Genomic DNA, 21,624 nt, shown 5'->3' on the forward strand with positions numbered 1-21,624 from the left:
ATACATTCCTAGATATTATTCAACATCACAGAACCCGCACTTAGAGATAACAGTTCTGTTGTCATGATATTGTCCCTGTTTTTTCCTTTCTTGCCACTACTCCCATCCACTGGATTGGTTATACCTCTGTTCTGTCCAAAGCGCAACTACCTTTCTAGAAACCATTCCTTATTGGACAGCCTAAGGAGCCAACCTGTTTACAAGAAACATTCATGTATTTCCCAAAATAGGCTGTCCAAATCTTCACCCAAAATCTTATAAGGCAAGTCATTCCACCTTCATCAGGGCAACCACTTGAATGTGGTGACACACATGCTTTTATCACTGTAATTACTTTGTTCCAGGATGCAAAGTGCATTGGAATAACTCAAGTGTTAAGACACAAATCCCCTATCTGGTTGCACTCTTCTCGTCTGGGCAGGACGCTGCTGCTCGCTCCGTTGGTTCCCCACTGCCACCGCTGCCTCAGAAGTCCACAGCGCGGTCACGGTGCGGCGGAACCACAAGTCCCAAGCTGCCTTGCGGCAGGAAGCCGCGACTGGGATTTTCGCGCCAGGAGGCGCTTGAAATTGGCAACACCCCCGGTGGAGCGGGTGTCTGGAGCCACAAATCCCCTACCTGGTTGCACTCTTCTCGTCTGGGCAGGACGCTGCTGCTCGCTCCGTTGGTTCCCCACTGCCACCGCTGCCTCAGAAGTCCACAGCGCGGTCACGGTGCGGCGGAACCACAAGCCCCAAGCTGCCTTGCGGCAGGAAGCCGCGACTGGGATTTTCGCGCCCGGAGGCGCTTGAAATTGGTAACACCCCCGGTGGAGCGGGTGTCTGGAGCCACAAATCCCCTACCTGGTTGCACTCTTCTCGTCTGGGCAGGACGCTGCTGCTCGCTCCGTTGGTTCCCCACCGCCACCGCTGCCTCAGAAGTCCAAAGCGCAGTCGCGGTGCGGCGGAACCACAAGCCCCAAGCTGCCTTGCGGCAGGAAGCCGCGACTGGGATTTTCGCGCCAGGAGGCGCTTGAAATTGGCATCACCCCCCGTATCGCGGGACGCCGGGCGAAGCCCGGGCAAAGGGCGGGCCCTCCTAGGCCAGAGGAGGCCGGGCCGGGCCCCCCCTCTGACATCGCCACTACCAGGGGGTGAGCCTACAATAATTTCTCAACTTTGCTTACGGATTGACATATTTGGCTGATAAGAGTGTTTGCTGCAAACTAGGAATAACATTCCCCTGAGATGGCTAAATCTTTATCTAAAGGAAGCTCTGGGGGTGGGGGGTTGGGACTTTGGATGCTTTCCTGAAACGTGCAGAAACTGCTGGGGCCAAAGAAATTGAACTCTTTGAGAGAAGGCTATCGTCAGAACAATTCTGCCAAATTTCTTTGCCTGCAGAAACCACTGAGCCCCCCCCGGACACTAGTGCTCCCCCTATCCGCCATATTACAAATGGGGCTGTTGTTGATGTTAGTCTGTCTATTGACTCTGATTCATCTCATGTGTCTAGCTTATTATCCTCTCCCATAGTCACATGTACTAGGCAGCTACGGTCTACCTCAGTTACCAACAAAAACGATGTGCCAGGGAAAAGAAAGGCAAGTGACTCCCTTAAAAGTACTTGGCGAAAAGCTAAAAGGCCTAGGAATAGTAAAAACAAAGGCATCCCGTCTGGGAGGGGTAGACAGGATGGAAGTATTACCAAACAAACTATGGAAGATAGAAGGAAGGGAGGGCCAGAGTTAGGTAACCATGTAAATGACAATACAGGGGACAATATGGCCCATTTTATTGCAACAATGGAAGAACGGTTGAAAGCTTTTCTTACCCCAGTCATGGATGAGCTGGTGAAAATAGGCGGAAGACTAGATACTATTGAAAAACATCTCACTACACAGAAAGTCCCAATGCAAGGGGGAAGCCAACCTGATACACTTTCTTTAAGCGTAATAACAACAAGGGTCAATGATCTTGTAGACTCCATGATGGTCACTGTGCCCCAAGTTGTAGTGCCAACTATTCCTGTGTTGGCTGTGGCTGGGGGGGAAAGTCAAGGATCAAAACAAGGGCCATTAGGCCAGCCAGGGAGAATAAGCCCCTCTTTTCGGGCCCATCCTCGCGAAGCAGCGCTGCACCTTCGCCCAGAAGCCAGTCCTTACTCAATAATTTTGACAAATGTCCCGAAAACAAAGGATGGGAAAGAGGAACACTGGACTACCCTTAGAAATAAGGCTCTGCAATATTTGAGTGTCAAAACCGTTTTGGGCGAACATTTGCTTAACAATTTTAAAATGGTGAGAAGGGTACCCTGGGTGGGGAAAACAAAGAAAACTCTCAGTGGTGACTGTGTAATTGTAAGTTTCGGCTGCCCAATATTGGTTGATCATATTCTGAAGCAGGCAGGTTCATATAGGACAAACCCTGATTATGTTAATGTTCTTCCTTTGGGCTTTTTCTATCCCCCAAAGAACTTCGGAGGGTTTGGGGGAGGCAGGGAAATTACACAGTTAGCTCCCCTCGCTGGGCACATTGAGCTGACCAATAGGTATGAGGCATTAAGTGACTTAAATACGAATGATTGACTCTGTGGTGCAGAGACCCTAGGTCCAGGATTAACCAGTTCGGTTGTTGATCGTAAAGTGCGCCCAACCACAGAACTGGATTCTCAGGACCGATTTTGCGCCAAAATGATAGGTAAGACAACTCTCTCTTCTGACCCATTTCAAATCTCTCAACCAAATGAGGTGGTTTCTGAAAGAGTCGACCATGAGGTGCAATTTGCAGGAGATGGGTCTTTTGATGAAATGGCTGTTCAGACCTCAAGGCCCACAGAGGTTTATGAAGTTACTAACTCAGCGACATTAAATGGGGCGGTTGTTGAAATGGGTGACTCTAATTATTATAGAGCCAACTTGACTAAGAATAAGATTGCGTTTCTATCCTGGAACGTTGCGGGGTTGCGCTCAAACAGGGGGGACCCAAACTGGGAGGCTACGCTATCTCCTTTTCACATAAATGCACTGCAGGAAACCTTCAGAGGAAGGTTATCATCTGGATGGCTATCAATCATTTAATAAATTTGCAATACCGTCACCAATGGGGAGATCCAGGGGGGGCTGTTGCTACTACTCAGCCTTAAATTACTGTATAGAGCGGAGTTAGTGGCGTCAAGCTCCCCAAATATCTTGGCGGTTAGACTGGAAGGTGAAAACTTGCCCAAAATTCTGGTGGTAAATTTGTATAATTCCTTCACCAGGATTGATGAAATGGAACATTTGAGAGCACTGTCAGTATTTCTGGAGGATTATAATATGGGTAGCGAGGTACATTATAATCTTACAATTCTTGGTGATTTTAATATTCACATTTGTCCCCTTAAGTGTTTACAGAACGTTGATTATGACGTTGACCCGTGGGGTGGTACTCATTTTGAACACACCAGAAGCGGGATGTATCTTGAGAGTCTTTTATCTGAGTTTTATTTGCTTGCCCTATCACAAGGGGACGTTTTGTGTCCCGTCCCGACCTTTGTGGGTCAAGGTCACCAGTCCATTGTGGACTATATTTTTGTCTCATCCCCTCTGATGGATAGTATAGGTTCGTTCAGTGTAACACAAAATGGATTTAGTGATCACAACCCCCTTAGTCTGGATATTAATATCAGGGCTCTTAAAGGGGAAAATGCGCTGGCTCCTATTAGAAATTCAAATATAGCTACTTTATGTCAGGGGAGAAGAATAAGGTGGGAAGCGGTTATCCCTATGGACTTTTTAGATGATCTGTACAGGTGTAATGCGGAGGAACTGAATATATGTACAGGAGTAAATTCAGATCCACCTGAAATTCTGGGTGCTTTTAATTGTATAACAACTCATGTAGCAGACAAGCTAAGTAGGAAAAGCAGACCCAAAAAGCAAAAATTGGAAAGCTGGTTTGATCAGGCTTGCAGCAGCACGCATGTAGCCCTGTTAGAGGCTCTGAAAGAGTGTGAGAGGGACCCACATAGGATTGCTATGGCAAGAAGGGCCTATAAAAATGCCACAAAACAGAGGAACAATGAGCTAAAAAACATGGCATGGGAAGAACTAACCGAATCGAGTGTTCTGAAAAGTAGCACTCATTTTTGGAAAGTGATAAACAGTCCATTGTTTAATGAGAGAGATAACATAAACAAGGACTGCCTTATTGCCCCAGAAAAATGGGTGGAGCACTTCAGTGGTCTTTATGCTGAGATAAGCATATCTCCCGCTAAAACTAGTGGGATGAATATACAAACTGGGAAAATCCTTTTTTCTGAGAAGGAAATATTAGAGGCAATTGAGTCCACTGCAAATGGGAAAGCCCCAGGCCCGGATGGGATCCCTGCGGACCTGTATAAGGCGGACCCTAATTATTGGGCAAAGATTTTAACCTCTGTTTTTAATGCAGCTGTTAATGTTGGCCTACCAGAGTCCTGGGGTAGAGCAGTTATTGTCCCAATTTTCAAAAAGGGCATGAGGGAAGATCCGGCATGTTATCGGCCGATCTCACTCTTAGACTCGGTGGCGAAAATTATGGGAAAAGCTGTTTTAAATCGATTGACAGACTGGTTGGAAGAGAATAATGTTGTCTCGGACCTGCAGTATGGGTTTAGAAAAGGAAGAGGTACTGCTAGCCAATGTCTAAACTTACATCTTCTCATAGGGAAATATACAGTCGCAAAGCAGGGAGACATACACCTAGCTTTTATGGATTTGTTGACTGCTTTCGACCTTGTAAATCGACAAAAATTATGGTCTTCCTTGTGTGACATGGGGCTGGACCCTGTATTAATATCCTTCCTAGCAGAAATCCACGAGAATACCAGTGCAGCAGTCTGCTACAACGAGAATGGAAGTCTTACCGATGCATGGCCTGTAAAGCGGGGGGTACGGCAGGGCTGCATTCTGGCGCCATTGTTGTTCACGCTTTATATAAACAATTTGGGTGATGCTCTAACCCTAGTAAATAAAGATATTACGAGAGTTGGTTAAAAAAAAATCCAGCTTTACTTTATGCGGATGACGCTGTTTTGCTAGCAACAACGGCAAGAGGGTTGCAATCTCTTTTAGATTGTTTTATCAATTTTATGGACTCTCTAGACTTAACAACAAATTTTTAAAAATCACATGCTATGACAATTGGTGGAGGGCGGGCAAAGAAAACATCCTTTTTCTCTAAAGGTCAGGTTGTCATTAAAGTACCTACATTCCCGTATTTAGGTGTTGTCTTTGATGATAGAAGGTCGTGGGTCGCGCAACGCGCATTGAAAAAGAATATATTAGCGAGAGCAACAGGTGCCTTGTTGGGGTTTGCAAAACGATTGGGTTGTAAGCCCTTACCGGCTCTTGTGAAAATGTATGATGCCAAGTGTGTACTGATGGTCCTTTACGGGAGTGAAGTCTGGGGTTATTTGAATATGTCTGAGATCCAAACCACAGAAAATGTTTTTTTAAGAAAATTGTTGTCACTCCCCCAAACTGTAGCTGCTTTTAATATCCATGAAGATCTAGGGGTGGGTTATATCTCAGATCAGATTGCTTTAGCCCCGTTGCTGGGGTGGCTTAGAGTATGGGCGCAGCAAGCGCCGAATTTAAACCAGTTAATTATTCAAGACTGTCTGTCTCTAGACAGGGCCCTGGACATCACTTGGATCAGCTATATTAAAACTCAAACTGAGTTAATGGGTTGTCCCGAACTGTTTACGAATCCTGTGGCTTTGAGTAAAACTGCTATTAAAGCTGTAAAGGCCCTGTTTTTGAACAGGATACAGTCACAGAGAGAAGAAGAGGAACTGATGAAACCATCGGTGAGGAGTTTTATAATGTTGAGTATATGCAAAGATATCCAGCCGTACTTAACTTATATAAACAAGCCGTTCCATCGCTATGTGCTGATAAGATTTAAGTACAATATGCTCCCATGGTTGCTATCCTACCCAAAAGGTTTTGCGAAAGTTGGGACATTGGGGCATTGTCCATGTGACAACTGTTCTGATCAGAATACCCTTCACATGATCTTTTTTTGCAAGTTTTATGTTCCCCATCGTAGAAAATTTATTGTCCCATTGTTTCGGGGCCAAAATTTTGACCAAGTCAGACCGGCTCTGACCTTTTTACAAATGCTTGGGTCTCCAATGGTCTGTTTTGGGGTGGCAAGTTACATTATTGGGGCGATTAGGAGCCGAAATAAAACATTGTTACCTTAATTTTGCTATAGCCCCCCTGTGTCTGGGTGCTTTCTGAGCGAGTTTCTGTGGGTGACAAACTGTTTTTAATTGTATTTATTTCAACCAAGTTTGTAATTTTGTAATGTACTCAGTGCTACCTGTAGTTTATACTTAGTCATTTAAAATGTGAAAATTGTTAATTGAAATGCTGTACTGTGCTTTGATGGTTTTAAACTTTTTAACCGAATAAAGAAATTCACACCAAAAAAAAAAGACACAGCAAACCAAGTTTAAGGGAAGAGTTAAACATGTATAATTGCCATTTTTTCATTCTCTGGTCATTAAAGGTCTAGATAGTATTATCAGAGTCACTTAAATACCTATCCTTTGCCATGTACAAAATTTCTTCCAGGAATGTAATTTCCCCTCTTTAGATACTTGCTTCCTCCAGTAGTAAATATTGTGAATGCCTCTCTAGCCCTAGATATTTTTCATTTTTCGCTTTGTTACTTTATGCTCCTTGCCTTAAGAATCCCCGACCTGACATGCTGTCTGCCAATTCATTTCATCATCTTCGTAGTTACATTCTTGTAAGGAGACTAGCTTTATAACTCTAAGCTTGCACAGCAACCACCTTCTTCTACAATTTTGCTAATTGCCATTTACTCACAGATGCACAAATGAGACTGGACCCTTCTATGGTATTGATCATGTCCTTCAGATTTGTAAAAGCGGAAACCTCTGTATTCTCATCCTTTTTGATTTGTCTTCAGCAGTATCGATTACCACACCACATTTCCTCCCTCGCTGCTTAGATTGGTATCTACTACTCATTGCTGTAATGGTTAATGTCATTCTGTATGGCAAACAACAGTCGCTTATGGAATTCTCTAGAGTCACCTCCCTTCTCCTGTTCTGAAAGTTGGCAATCTCCCAGTACTACCACCTGGACCGAGTGATGTATGATGGTTCATAGAACAATGAAAACCCATCCAAATTCGATGACTGCCCTTAAACCTGTGCACCAGTGACATTGATTATCAGTAACAGAAAACATCATGGGATTGATTACCAGGGAAATACTAAGTGTGTCAATATGGCACACCTATTAATTGATAAGCGCCAATGTGAAATTTCACCTCCGTTCAGGGGTGCACACCCTTGGATGGGAAATCTGTTAGCAAATAGCATGATTTTACCCGGTACAGTGTGTGTTTACCTGGTGAAAATTAGAGAGGCCAGCACTCATGTTAGGCACAATTTACACGCAATCTGTAATCCTGTTTCTAAAGCACCTCAAGTTGTCGATTTTAAGATTATCCATTATAAATTCCTGCATAGAGTTTATTACACGCCTGCCAGAAAATATAGATTTAAATTAGCTGATACTGACTGCTGTGAAAGATGTAGGCAACCGGGGGCTGGCTTCTTCCATCTGGCTTGGACATGCCCACAGGTATGGCTATATTGGGAACAGATCCACGACGCGTTGGAGCATATGCTGACTTTAAGTTTTGATATGGATCCCGTGATGTTCATTCTTGGGCACACAGCACACATACCTAAAGGTAGCAGAAAGTTCATGGATACTGCTCTTTTGCTGGCTAAATGGAGACTTGCATGTCGATGGGGGAGGGGGAGAGTCCCGAAGTTTAAGGAATGGCTGCAGGATATGAAATACTGTCAAGACCAGAGTGGTATATATGCCGAGACACAGCCCATGGCAGAAGCCCAAGGACATATGGGGCCATTACAGGCCTATGTGCTGCAACAGGGAACATCAGATGTTGAGGATGAGGCGCAGCCAGGTGTTGGCGCGGGAAAGATTGGGGAAGCATCCAATTGTTCGTGAAAATACCAAACAAAATAATTGATTTCAGATGGGAGGGTCGGATGACGATACCGTTAGTTGCAGTACTTATAAAGATTTGAGCGCTATGTAGTTGCTGTATGCTTCATATGTCATCACTGTGCCTTATTTCTGTTCATCATGTACGTATGTGTATTCGCATGATGCCTCTCTATGACTTTCATTCATGTGTGGGAAAAAGCACCTCTATTCACTGTACGAAGGCCAAGATTGCTTGCTTTTGAACATGTCATTTTCGTGCTACTTGTGCTGTCTTTTTTGAACTGTACTTGAAAATGTAAAAAATAAAAGTTTAACACCTTCGCTGCGGCGGCTATTCCGCCGTAGCGCTAAGGGGGCGGGGGGGCACGCAGCGCGCCCATGCTGGTGACGGAACCCCTCCATCACCAGCCGCAGTTGAGCTGTGCTTATGACGGAACGGTTCCGTCATAGCCCGGCCCGCTCAATAGAACGCGCCGCGCAGGCGCGAAATCAGCACCGCGCAGGCGCGTTGGGCGGGCCATGACGGAACCGCTCCGTCATCAGCACAGCGCCACAGCGGCTGATGACGGAGCGGTTCCTTTATCAGCACGGAAAGGGTTAAAAAAATCCTGTTTCTAAAGCAAGTGGGAGCTTTCACCTGAAACAGGATTACTTCTCAGATTGCAATCTGGACCCTGCATTTAATATCCGGTCCCAGCCTGATTCAGTTGTGAATGTCTGTAGTGTACCACAGATTGAGGGTCACATGCTATATATATTAGGATGCATTAGTCATTACCTCTGCATCTCCTGGCCACAGATAGGGAAAACGATTGGGAAACTAAGATGGATTCTCATATGCTCAAGATCTTTGGTTGGAGCCCAGCATTTTGATATTCAACAGCCTTTTCTATGCATCGACCACAGACATGTCAGTCCTTTGCTTTGCCTACCAATACAAGTTTGGGCCTGCATTACCCCACCTCCAGGTGTTGGAGGGTGAAGGCACCAGCCCCAGTGATCATTCATGCTATGGTTCAGGTGCGGTATGTGTCTTGTGTGAGTTGTGGGTTGTCACACTTTGGTGGTGTTTGTGGTAGTAACAGTGGAATGGGCTGGCTCAACGTTGGTGAAACATTATGGAGAAGCAGGGCTGCAGAGTAAACCAGACATTTGTGTGTCCTGGTAGAATAAAGCTGGATTTCAGGCATAAAAGGCTTTCCACTGGAGAGCCACATTTGGAGGTAATGGAACTTCGAAGTGGCAAGTTCCTGAAAATGTAGTAATGTGGCGCTGGTGGACTATGTTGCAGAGGTGGTGTAGTGAAGTGTATGATGCCGGCAAGGAGTCTGCTGAACTTCCCTCCCTCCCTCCCTTACAGTATACCGGTACTCAACCAAAGGAAAGTTTATTCTTCAAAGGTGTTACTACTAAGATATTTGAGCTCTGGTGGGTGAGGCCTGGTGAGCCAAACACTTGTGCAAGCCCATATAAAGGGATATGTCATATGATGGTTGTCTGAATCCCTTTCATTTGGGTCACGGGGCAAGCAGGGGTTACTGGGCTCAACTGTGTGGCTTGAGGGCCTTTTACTTCTGATGTCCCATGGCCTGACCAACTATGCATTCTTAGCAACTGGGCTAAGTACCCCTTCCACACTTGACTCTCAGTGGTACTGTGGTTAAACAGTCCAAGGCTTCCTCTGGAGGCGCGGGAAGGTGTAAATACATCTGTGTACATCCTTATTGTACACAGGCACCGACCCGCTCTGCACAGCAGGTGTCCACACCGCATCCCCTCCTGGCATGTGCAGTTGCCGATCCTGAGCTGCACACGGGCTACGATCCGTGCATGCATCAGCAAAGTTCATGTGCTGCAGCCCCTCTTGGCATACGGGACTTCCGCTCCTTAGATGCACTTATGCTTTAGCCCGATCGGCACAGATTTCACCAATGCTCACTTCACGACAGCCCTCTCCTGGCATACAGGAATCGACAACTTTGCCCTGCACACGGACAACAAAAGGCGTCTTTTACCTGTGAAATAGTCAGTTGGTTAATCAATATGTATTCATCTAACAGGATAACATTTGTCCTGATTGTGTTGCAGAGGAATAATTGAATATCTACAACCTGCCACCTAAGACACAGCCCCGTGTCTTTGATGGAAAGGTCTATTCTACCCAAAGCTTGCAGGTTGATGCTATGTGTGTTTACTCGAAAGACCAGACTCTTGGGATTGTGAACGCTAGAGCTATTCTCCAAAGTTCCCCCAGATTCCACATGCAAGTACAAGGTTCTGTGAGATGAAAATAAGATCAATTCTTGTTTCTTGTCCCCAACCAATGAACATTGCAGTTTCTCCTCCATACCCAAAATTTCCACATAAATCAAATTCAAGTAGAATTTTATAAAGTCTGGTCCCTCTCGCGTCCATACTGGTCTGATGTATAAGCGTATTGGGAAAAGAGAATTGGTCAGAAAAGGTTATGCCAGTTCCAATCTCCAAATTAAAAGCCCCTCCTTCATTTCCATTGAAAAAGTTTGGATCGAGTATGACCTGTTGCTTAGAATTCTAATAGCTATGAACAGGGTATTAATGCTACAACATTTGTCTCTTTGATTTACCTCATTATAAGACATTATCAAAAGAAGTTAATGCTCAAATATTGAAAGATCCAAAGAAATTCCGTGCCATGACTGATGCAGACGGGCCCCCAGTTGGCCCGGGCATTGCCCAGGCACGGCCCTTCCCGGGAGCAAAGCTTCTTTACGTTTTGATTGAATTACTTCTATCCTTCTGTGTTTCAGATCTGGGAACAATTTTTTTGACATTGTAAGGCAATGCATGTTTCTTTGCTTTCTTCCTCAGTGTGCTGACCCCTCCCTTACAGTGTTTCCTTGTAGAACCCTGCGCCTCCCAGCCCATCTATAAAAGTACAGGAATAGGTATATTTTTGCGGTACAGGTTTTTTTTTGTTTTATCAATTTTGTTCCACTAGTTGCATGATAGCCCAGACCTATGCACACAAAGACAGCAGTTAATATCGCGAGGGATAAGTTGCTGCCATAACTCAGCTGATGTTCTAGGATGTAGGTGTACTTAGTGTGAGTGGAACGGAGAGGTCACTCTTCTTAGAGGCCCATTAATCTGCTCCCTGGACTGCTGCTGAGCACCAGAGGGGCAGAGCACAATTTGTTTCAGCTTTTTCCTGGCAAGCCTTTTCCTTTCAATTCTGACACTCACCCATTCATTTAATTCTGTTCATTTTCTTGCATGAAAAATATACCATGCTGTTTACAAAGTCTGAAAATATTGCATTCATTCTACAGTTTCGAGATTTCGTTAAATAAGTTTGCTTTTCCTTCAGAGTTAGATTTTATTTTTTCAAACTTTTTTTAACAACACTTTAAGTACAAGCATTAGCAAAACCAATAGCTCAGCACTTTCCTTATAAAGCAAGATTTGTTGGCAGAGTTAAGGCTTGTTTAGCGTTGGGAACATTAAGAGTTCCATACGTGCATTCATGTTTTCACCAGGTGGGGAAAAAAGACCCTTGTAGGTGAAAGCTCCAGATTTTTCTACCAAACTCTGTCTTCCAATTTAGAATTGTTGCGCTAGCTTTGTTTTATAATTAAAGAGGAAGTTTCACCATAGCGTATATTTTGGACAGTTAAAGATTTACAATAAAAACCGCTAAATCTTCCAGTTTTTGTTTTTCTTGTACAATATCTGTTCCTTTTCCCAACTTTAAACATTTGAAAGTTAATGCTTCACAACAACCGGCCATCATGTTTCTTCTTTTTGCCTGCCACATTTCAAGTGGAAGAGAACTGCATTTTACTGTGTAACTTTACGTCAATGCATTGACAAGTACTCCACAAAAAACAACCAACTAAGTTGCCTCCTTTACTCTTTACGTTAACGCGTAAAATGTTTTTCTGATCTCACTGCGAAATCTTAGTGCCATGCTGTGGATTAGAAACTCTTATTTGTCATCTTGAAAAACTGTTTGGGTTGCTCATGCTGCCATTTGGAGAGCGTTATGCACTATTCTCACAAGGTGCTTCTTTTCGCCATCCTGATTTTTCTAGAGCATGTACACTTTGATTCAGTTTTCAATCGGCTTTGCTTTTTTTCTTCACTCTATTGTTTCTCTAATTTAAAGTTGAGTGTTGCTTTGTTACTTCAAGAAGTCAGTATTATTAGTTATGTTCTCATTTGTTCATATTTTTCTGGTGTAATGAGTTTTGTTGATCTGAAGTTGGGCTCTAATGCCTTATGATTGTATATTAGTTAATCGTTTGAAGGATTATGAATGTCAGATGTAACAAGCTGATGTTATTTTTTCAGTTTTCAATGATGGGTCTTCAAGAGAGCTTGCAAGCCTTGTTGGAACAATTCCTGTGCCTTATAAAGGTTGGTGTTCAACAGTATTTCCCATCCTAAATGATGATGACTGTTTTTTTTCTCTTAACTTTGATTTGTTTCTTCCAATCAAGAAAGTCTCAGAGAGCATGCCATGTTGACTGAACATGATTTATTTTGCTTTAGGTGCATCACTAAACCTTCACCTCTTTTCAATGGATGTGCATGCTTGTGTTTGTGAAAGGTGCCACACAGTACTGGTACCGTGCGTTAAACACTGCATGCAGGGAACTGAACCAAAACCTGTGGCAAACCTAGAGTGATACAAACCCACAATTAATTCTCGGACTTGATTTATTTTCCTGCAACACTAGATGTAACTGTGGGATGCAGTATTTTTTTATGTGTGGTTATACCGTAAAGTGACAGGTGAAATGGTTATCAACAAAGTAGTAAATCTGTGAAGAGTATAATGCAGGGGATGTTTACATATTAGAATCCACCGAGCACAATAGGCTAAGTGAAGTAATCGGCATGAAAGAATGCTTTTAAAGTAAGATAGTAAAATTTGAAAGATACGTTATAAATGCAAATAGAAAAAAGCCTGAACTATGAAAACTGTTATCAAACGTAGTGTACCATTTCAGAATTAAAAACAAACGAAGTCAAACTTATTATTCTTTTTTTCATAATTCTACCTCTGATTAATGTGAGCTGTAACAATATATTGTTGTGCCCCCCTGGATGCGCAATTTAGCCTTCTGATGTTCATGTTGTGCTCATGGCTGATGACTGACCTCCCTACTCGTTCTTTCTGGCCCCCTACTGTCTATGCTTTTACTCCTGTGTTTTCAGTTCAGTCTCCCACGAGACAATCCCTTTAACAGGCTCTCAGCTTGTTGGTGTACAATGCAGTCCGGGTCTACCAGTTTGGTTAACTAGTTTCTGCATTGGACTGTCATCAGCCAATGGAAATTGGATTGAAACTACTTACCACATGAATACAGTCAGTCCTATTGAAAAGGGATTATTTCCAAAATAATGTGGTCGCATTTGGTTCAAGATCAAGAAATCGACTATAAATGCAGAGCTGGTCAGTTGTCCGGAGAGTCAACTGCTCTGGATGCCCTTACCTATGTCCCTTATAGCAGACTTAGCCTATTGCTTCCCTTGTGTTTGAGTGTGGAATCTCATTCTGGATTCCAGTAGCTGCGCCCAAATTCCAAATGGGGATCTTGCTTTTAAATTCTGTTTTCATAGGTCTTGTTGAAAATAGATGTTCCTATAGCTATCTGGTATGGGGCACCGACTTGCCTCTTTCTGGTAATGCCGGGCAGCTCTTTTGAACATGCTCGTTTAATTGCGTATTGTAAATTTGGTTCATGTGGAACTACAGTATACAGATCAATCCAGAGGTGAGGCAAGGATGTACATATTAAGATGTAATATCCATACTTGTTTTTGGCATTGTTAACTGTGTTTTCAACATTTTGTTCACCTGCCCCATTTCAGTCTGCAATAGGAGTGATTCTTCACCACACAATACACAATGTTGCCTTATTCAGGAATTTGTGGTTAGGCATTTTGTCTTTCTTTAATTTATTCTCTTGTACAGTTGACAATGTTATTTTGGGCCAGTAGTTCTTCTCAACTCTTGGAAAAACATTTCCTCACCAATCGGGCAACTTGTTCTCAACTGGCATTAGTCTAAAGTTCCAGGCTTAAGGAGAGGGCAGTGGTAGCTGACTCGGGTAGATACTTTTCTTCAACCACCTAGGCTAATATTGTTTAAGATGGCAGATTATTCCTGTCTGTGCTGGTCGCAGTCTCACTTTGGTGTGCCTGGTGCAGTTTGACAGTGCACCATATTCCATGCAAAATTTGCTGTCCCTATTGCAGGCGCAAATGTATGCCTGGCAGAACAAAGCGCCGCATTGAAAGGTGAATCTGTTGTTTGAAACTGCTTGTCGATATTTCAAAGCAGAGGAATCAGCAGTACTTTAGGTAGAGGACAGTTTGTGACTGCACCTGCCTGCCGTGGGATACCTGCAAGGTTCTTGGGAGTCCAGGTCACCCTTTCTAAAGGGAACCCTCAGGCGCACTGACTCAGCCACTTTCTACTTCGTTTTCAATCTTTGCCCCTCCCAACATTCTACTTGCCCTTGCGCCCGCATCTGTACGATAGCATGGGTTCAAGGGAAAATGTGATCCAGTGGAATCACAGGGGTACGTAATGTGCACTAGTGCAATCCATTTTACAGTAGAGGTCTGTGCCTGAGAAGTGTCCGTGGTCCCTTCTGGAGTGCCACAGTGCCCCCAGAAGAATGGGCATATTCCCTCACCCCACAATTGCATTGCCAGGGGTTCTTTCTCTAGAACGTCCCTAGGTTGGCTTAACGGAACCTTTCTGCAACTCTCTAAGCCAGTGCAAGTTGATGTAAGAGATGCTTAATAAGACGTAGCTCTTGGAGTTTAACTTATTTTATGTGTGTGTTGTTGGATGTCATTCATGACCATGCCTAGTTTTTAGCTAAATCGGTCAGACATAAAGCAACCGTAGTCCTCCATTTCCCCCACGAGCCTTGAAACCTCTAGTTCTGCTAATCATAGGGAATCCTTGGAAAAAACAGCTTTCTAATGTACATTCCGAGCTTTTGCATATATGTGTGGTGGATTAATATACAGGATTGCAAAAAATACTTAAAGGCAATCTCCAAAAGAATGAGATGTAAATTAAATTGAACATCCAAGTTAGCAGGGCTATGAGATGTCAGAGGGAAAATATTACAATAAAAAATACATTTTTCATCCTTGTTTTAAATATTCCCTCTATTTCTCGAGCTTGATTTGTAAATTTGTGTAGCTGTTGCCTCAACTAAGCACAGTAGCCACAAGCAAGTGAGGATGTAGGTTTCAGGTTCTTAGGCCAGTACCCCACCTGGACTCTGTAGGATGGGAAAGAAATCCATTGTCTTATTTTAATAACAGACACCCCTACCATCATTCTAGAATTTCCAGGATTTTACGTCTTTTAAGCTGACAGTAAAACTACCTTTGGAAATCAGTAGAACCTCAGGCCAGTTTTTTTTTCTTCTCTCACCTGATATCAGAGGGGATTTGTGCAAGAGACAGCTTTTTATTCCGGTAATAAGCACAGCTTTTCTTTCACATGCCCTCCCCTACCCTACAGCACCGGGACCATGGGTCAGCCCACTACATCCATTGGCTATCCTATACCACCAGGGATGGCAATTTGCTTGATCATGTGCACAGTTGTCTGAAAACAGTGTGCTTAATTTGCCAGTGCTGGTGTGCATAGACTGCTAGGCAGCTCAGACTTCAGCACATTGAATTAGTCAGCTTGGCACCCAAGATTGGACTTGTACCAGAGTTTAGTCCAGACTCCCTGCACATTTATCTTCTGCACAAACTCTGTGTCATTGCTCTGATATGTCCTAATTTCAAACCTAAGCCCTTGCGACCTCTAAAAACCCCAGCCATCCTAAGTGTAGCCCCATAAGATAAAATTAGCATAGGGCCCAATGTTAATGGATTTTCCCATCATCTGTCTTCACTGGAAGTGACCTCACTAGATTCCAGCCAAAACAGTCTTTGAAAGAAGAAGCAAAGCATGAGTACTTAATTTCCCATCATCCATCTGCACATCACCCACTCTGCTCCTCCCAGAACTTAATGGTGGCTGCAGCACTGACAAGTCAAAAGCAAGCTGGACTGTGCCCAGCTCCAGGAACCCTGGCCCTCCCACTGCTACCCTTCAGCACTACTCCATTCTCTCAACCCTGGCCACCGCTCTGCTGCCACACCAGAGAGATCGTTCACATGCATCTCCTGCAAGTTCTCATGCACTCCCTATACTCTACACCCACCACTCCCACACCATTAGCACCCTGCACCCCACTCGCACAAACCAGCCACACGCTCCTCAACACCTACTCAGTCACGAAACATGCCACAGAGTTCCTGGACCTATCTCACAATAGCACGTGGATGGAAACGTGGCTAAACCCATCCTCTTCACGGGACATCCCCTCAGCCATCCCCGCCGGCAACAGTGTCACCAGGCAAGACTTTCAGCACAAGCCCGGAGGTGGAGTCGCCATCCTAGTCACACCATCTGCTGCACCACCTACACAGACACCCCTACGAGCTACATGGAACACTTCACATATAAGATACGCCTCATAGCCAACTTCTTCCAAGTGGAACCCTCATATTGGGTCCACTAGGACCCTGTCATGATCCGCCAGGCTGGGGGTTTGACGACTCGAATTCCGTGATTCCACAATATCGGAATGACAACAAACTACGACTCCCATCATGAAGAGGGGCCGTCACGCAAGATACGCACAGGACGTGCGCAACGAGTCATCAAATAGAGCCTCGGGGAAGAAGCTGTTGCCGATAATTCTGGATGCATCCTGGAGAACGGTTTGAGAGAGAGTGAAGAGGCGGTAAGAAAGCGGATTCTTTCCGCGTCTGGTTTTCTGTGCCGGCACTTCATCTCGAAGTCGGAGTTCACGCTGAGACGTGTAACTTTAATTGCTCTTTGGTTTTCCTCTCGGCGGAGGGGAAGCAACCGGGCTGGGTGTGTGAGAAATACCCGGCTTCTCTGTGTTTTGACTTTTGGCGTGCACCACGCAAGGGCGCGAACTATTGATTCTTTTCGGGTTTTTTGCTCTCGGCTGAGGGGAAGGATCACCCGGCCCCCTTTGTTTGTCGAGTGAAGGGCTGCCCTCACCAGAACCTAGCAGCGAACTTGGCAAACTGGGGGATTGCTAAAGAGTCTCTCAGAGCGGGAGAAAAAACTAACGTACAAGTACGAGACTTTGTTACCCCTCTGGTGACCAAACATAACAACCACGGATGTGGGTGTTTATCTGTTTCTGGTGTGACCTATAACACCAGGATATTGCAATAACCCTTTCCATTTCCGTTTTTCCTTACATTGATTTTGCTTTCCATTTACTTCACATGTTTATTATGTTTTGCCTGCTGTAGGAGACTCCAAGAAGGGTATAATCAGAAGGATTTAACTCCCCCATTAAGGATTGTATATTATGCATATTAGGTAGGTGTAGCAAGTGTGCAGGTATTAGAATAGCCCTTCGAGTTAGGGTTTTTTCCTGAAACGTGTTTGTGCTTAGTCATCCTTGCAGCTGGGTGGAGTGCCTGGTACCTCATCCTTGAGAGTCTACTACAGAATCAGTCACGTGTATTTTCCTTTACAGGTACGAGCGGGTGGGTCTGCTGTCCCTACCTGTGAGGTAAAGAGCGTGAGAGAGAAGTGGGAGGGCTAGAAATACCTGAGTGAGTGTTTTTTTTCCTAAACTAGCTGTTCTTTGTCATTTCAGGTCTCCCTCCCTGCTGTCCCCTTCCTTTCCCTCCCCGGTTGGACACCCTTAGTAGTCTGTGTATTCTACTTCAGACTCTGAGGCAGTTCAGATGGGGAGGTTATAGGTCTAGCAACACAGCCCGAAGAGGCCAGAAAGCAGAGCCTGACAGACCCCTAACCAATTTCTCCTGCCACATTACAGACTTTGTCGCACCCCTTATCACCAGTACCAGCACCTTCATCCTCCTCAGAGACCTTAACTTTCCCCTGTAAGACCGGACCAACCCAATCTCTTTGGCCCTTGTAGAAAGCCTTGGAAATCTCTACCTCGCCCAGCAAATTTGTAGACCCACCCACACTGCCAGACACCTATTGGACGTGATTTGTTCCCTCTATCAGCAATCTCACTGTTAACAAGCCAGCAGCTGTGACCTGGACAGACCACACCCTCTTTCAGTTTACTCATCCCGCACCACCGTAGACCTACCACCGCCAGACCCACCTGCCGCAGCTGGAAAAGCATCACAGCAAAAGACTGACCTTCTGTCCTTTCCATACACAGCTTCGAGCACACAGCAGCTTGCAGAAAACTGTTAAGAACTTCAACTGCTGGTACACAGAGGAACTCAGGCTTTTGTCTGACCAAACATCACTGCAAGCAACTCAAGTGCAAATGGAGAACAAGTAAAAAAAACACAGATAAAGTCATCTTCAAATTCGCTCTAAGACAATACCACTAACAGATACTGAGCACCAAGTGCACAGCTCTTGCAGACCGCATTGACGCTAGCACAAACCGCAGCGAGAAATCTTCTTCATGATGAAAGATTTCAATGCACCTCCTGCCGCCTCCAGCAACATCACTGCCTCACAAGGTATTTGCAACACACTCCATATATGGCATCTTCAACCTTTAACTGGACCCAGTCACCCTCACAACTCCACTACCCATCACAGCCAAAGAGCTAACCTTGACTTCATGGCCTGCCATCACCACTGTCGAAACTGCAGACTATGAAGACCATCCACAAGTGAACCCCATCTAACTCTTGGCCCCACCACACCTTCACACCAAAGGACTCCTACTATTCAGCGAAACACTATCTCCCATCGGCGACGCCTCCATCCACTCACAAATTCCTGGACACTGAGAAACACACCACCTTCACACCCCTGCTCAAGAAACCTTTTGCTGCTCAAGCCACATTCTCGAACTATCATCTCCCTCCTATCATACCCTGCCATAGTCTTAGAGAAACTACTCAACTGATGCCTCACCAACCCCCTCAACAACCAACAGCTCTTCTACGCCACGCAGTCTGGAGTCGGGCCCAACCACACCACAGCACAGGAACACTAATTATCACCACAGCTAACACACGCATGATGCTGGATGTGCTGTTCCTTAACAAGTAGAACACAGGCTGGAGCCTGGCACCTTACTGCTAGAAAGCCCACAGATTCAACTGTGGAGTGCCTCAAGGTTCATCGTTCAGCCACACCCTCTTCGCATACATGATCCCTCTGGCAAGCTCATCCACACATACACATCAACATCCTCTCCTATGCCGATGACTCACAACTCATACTGTCCTCCTCCAAACAAGACCCCCAACACAAGAAACCAGTTCTCCACCTTTCTGACTGAAGTGACGAACTGGATGAAAGCCATCTTTCTGAAGCTCAACACTGACAAGGCTGAAATAGTAATCTTCGGCAAGAACACCTCACCATGGTACTCCAACTGGTGACTGAGCAAACTCGGACCCACATCCACTACCCATGCCAGGAACGTTCATCATCGACAACAAAGTGGACATGACCGCACAAGTCAACGCTGTCACTGCATCTTGCTTCCACGTCCTGATAATGATGAAGAAAATCTTCGAATGGCTCCCAAGTAACACTAGAAAAACTGTCACTCATGCCCTCGTCACCAGCATGTTGGACTATGGGAACACCCTCTACCGCAGGATCACCAAGTAACTCACCAGAAGACTACAGACTATCCAGAACTCGACAGGCATACTCATCACCAACCTCTCACACAGACCTCACATCACACCAAATACCTCAGGGAGCACCACTGGTTCCTGATACACAAACACAATCCTTTCAAACTCCTCACACACACATTCAAGGCAGTATACAACTCAGGCCCACCTACCCATACAGCTGCATCTTTTTCCACCAACCATACCCCTCAGTTCTGGAGGACTCCTACTCCACAAATACAATGCATACACAGAACCAGATCTGGTGGATGGGCATTTCCATACATCATATACTCACTGTGGAACGACCTACCACTCCATATCAGAGCCTTCTCCTCTCTTTTTGAACTACGCAAGAAGCTGAAGTCATATCTTCTCAATTCTCAAACCTACCCTATGCAGGGCTAGGCACACACACCTGCTCAGTGCAGGATACCCTAGCAGGTAATATATATTTTTGTAAAGTGCACTAACATAACCTAACAATACAATTGCAACTCTGGTTCCTAGTGTGCAGGAGCTGTTAAAATGGTTGATTGTGTCTTGGCCTCAGGGGTTGTATAATCTCATAGCCTTTTTTCCTAGAAAGTCTATCCCACCTCCTCTTAATGTCAGAGACCTATCTAAATAAAGTGCTTGTTACGCTCAACATGTAAGAAAAATATATTGGGTTTCAATCTAGGGTTTGGTAAAACACTTTCCATGCTGAAATCAAATGTATAACCTATGAATCGATAAATCACATTGCAAAATATTGGAGTTCAATATCATTGAATTGCGTTATTCGCCACCCCAGAACTTGATAGTTCACCCATATCACTCCGGCTCAATGGACAGGGAAATGCATTACATGAAGCAGCAAGTCATAGAGGCAATCCTTGTTTTTATGTTTCAAGCTCTTTTTTCTCAGACAGTGGACTTTTATTGTAACGTTTCTCTATTCAACACTTGCTAGACCCTTTGGAACAGCTAAAGTAGAAAAATTAGACAAAGTGTGACATTGAGTAGTTTCATCAGAAGCTCAAGTCTGGTTGCCAACGAAGCACAGTGTAAATATTTTCTTGCTACTTTTAATACACTCCAGTTAGTATGAATAGGCTAAATGTTTGGAACTTCTATTAAAGAATGGGCTACAACAATTTTGCCCGGATGTTTATCAGTATAATTAAATGAAAGTTTAATCTGGGCTGCTTCTAAAATTTCACTTATCATGGCCACAACGAACCGGCTTGGGTGACCCTTGCCCTAACCGTGTTTTGGTCTGGGGAGCCCTGTCAGCACCAGTGCACAGGCAGTGAACTGTGTAACACACCATGTGGTCTGACAAACCATAGAGGAATTCTGACCTCCTTGTAAGCTTCAGAAGCCAACAGACCCTCAAATAAATCTATGTGCATCTCTCCGTGTGTAAGGAGGACATGCCTCTTTTCCGGGCTTAATATGCTCTGCTCTGAAGGTGACTCCGTGACTGACTGCCCCGAAGGAGAAAAAAGAAGCCAGAGAGCAGCCCAGACGATAAGTCTAGTGGTTTAACTGCAGTTGTTGGGGATCCGTGCAAATGCCGTGTGGGTGCTAAGAACGCAGGGGATACCAGATGTATGGTGGAAGTTCCTTCTTGATGTGGGGATTCCACTGGGTATTAGTTCTTCCGCCAACCTGCTCAATCACTGGGTGAACTGAAAGAAAGCATAGGAAAACTTGAATAGCCAGGTAAAATAACAGGATTGAGTCACAGGGGTGGAGGGAGCTACAGCTACTGAAACTACTGTAATTATCTGTCATCAGGCTTCTCTTCCAGACCATATATAACTAAGGCATCCTTCATGAATGTTCCCTCGAAGCATGGCCATGCCTATACACAAATGGAGGGAAACAAGCCTCTTTCTGATTAATTTAAAGAATCCCTA

General features: G+C 44.6%; 1 protein-coding gene across 2 annotated transcripts in view; it reads left to right on the plus strand.

The window, feature by feature from the left end:
• The window catches only part of TSG101 (tumor susceptibility 101), a 268,789-nt gene that overhangs the window by 21,532 nt on the left and 225,633 nt on the right, over positions 1–21,624 (plus strand). For both annotated transcript variants that reach the window (XM_078681066.1, XM_078681067.1), the window contains exon 3: positions 12,356–12,421. In XM_078681066.1, the coding sequence (XP_078537192.1) occupies positions 12,356–12,421 (66 nt within the window). The remainder of the gene's footprint in view (positions 1–12,355; positions 12,422–21,624) is intronic.

This window comes from Lissotriton helveticus, chromosome 3_1 (genome assembly GCF_964261635.1).
Source record: "Lissotriton helveticus chromosome 3_1, aLisHel1.1, whole genome shotgun sequence".
Classification (NCBI taxonomy): domain Eukaryota; kingdom Metazoa; phylum Chordata; class Amphibia; order Caudata; family Salamandridae; genus Lissotriton; species Lissotriton helveticus.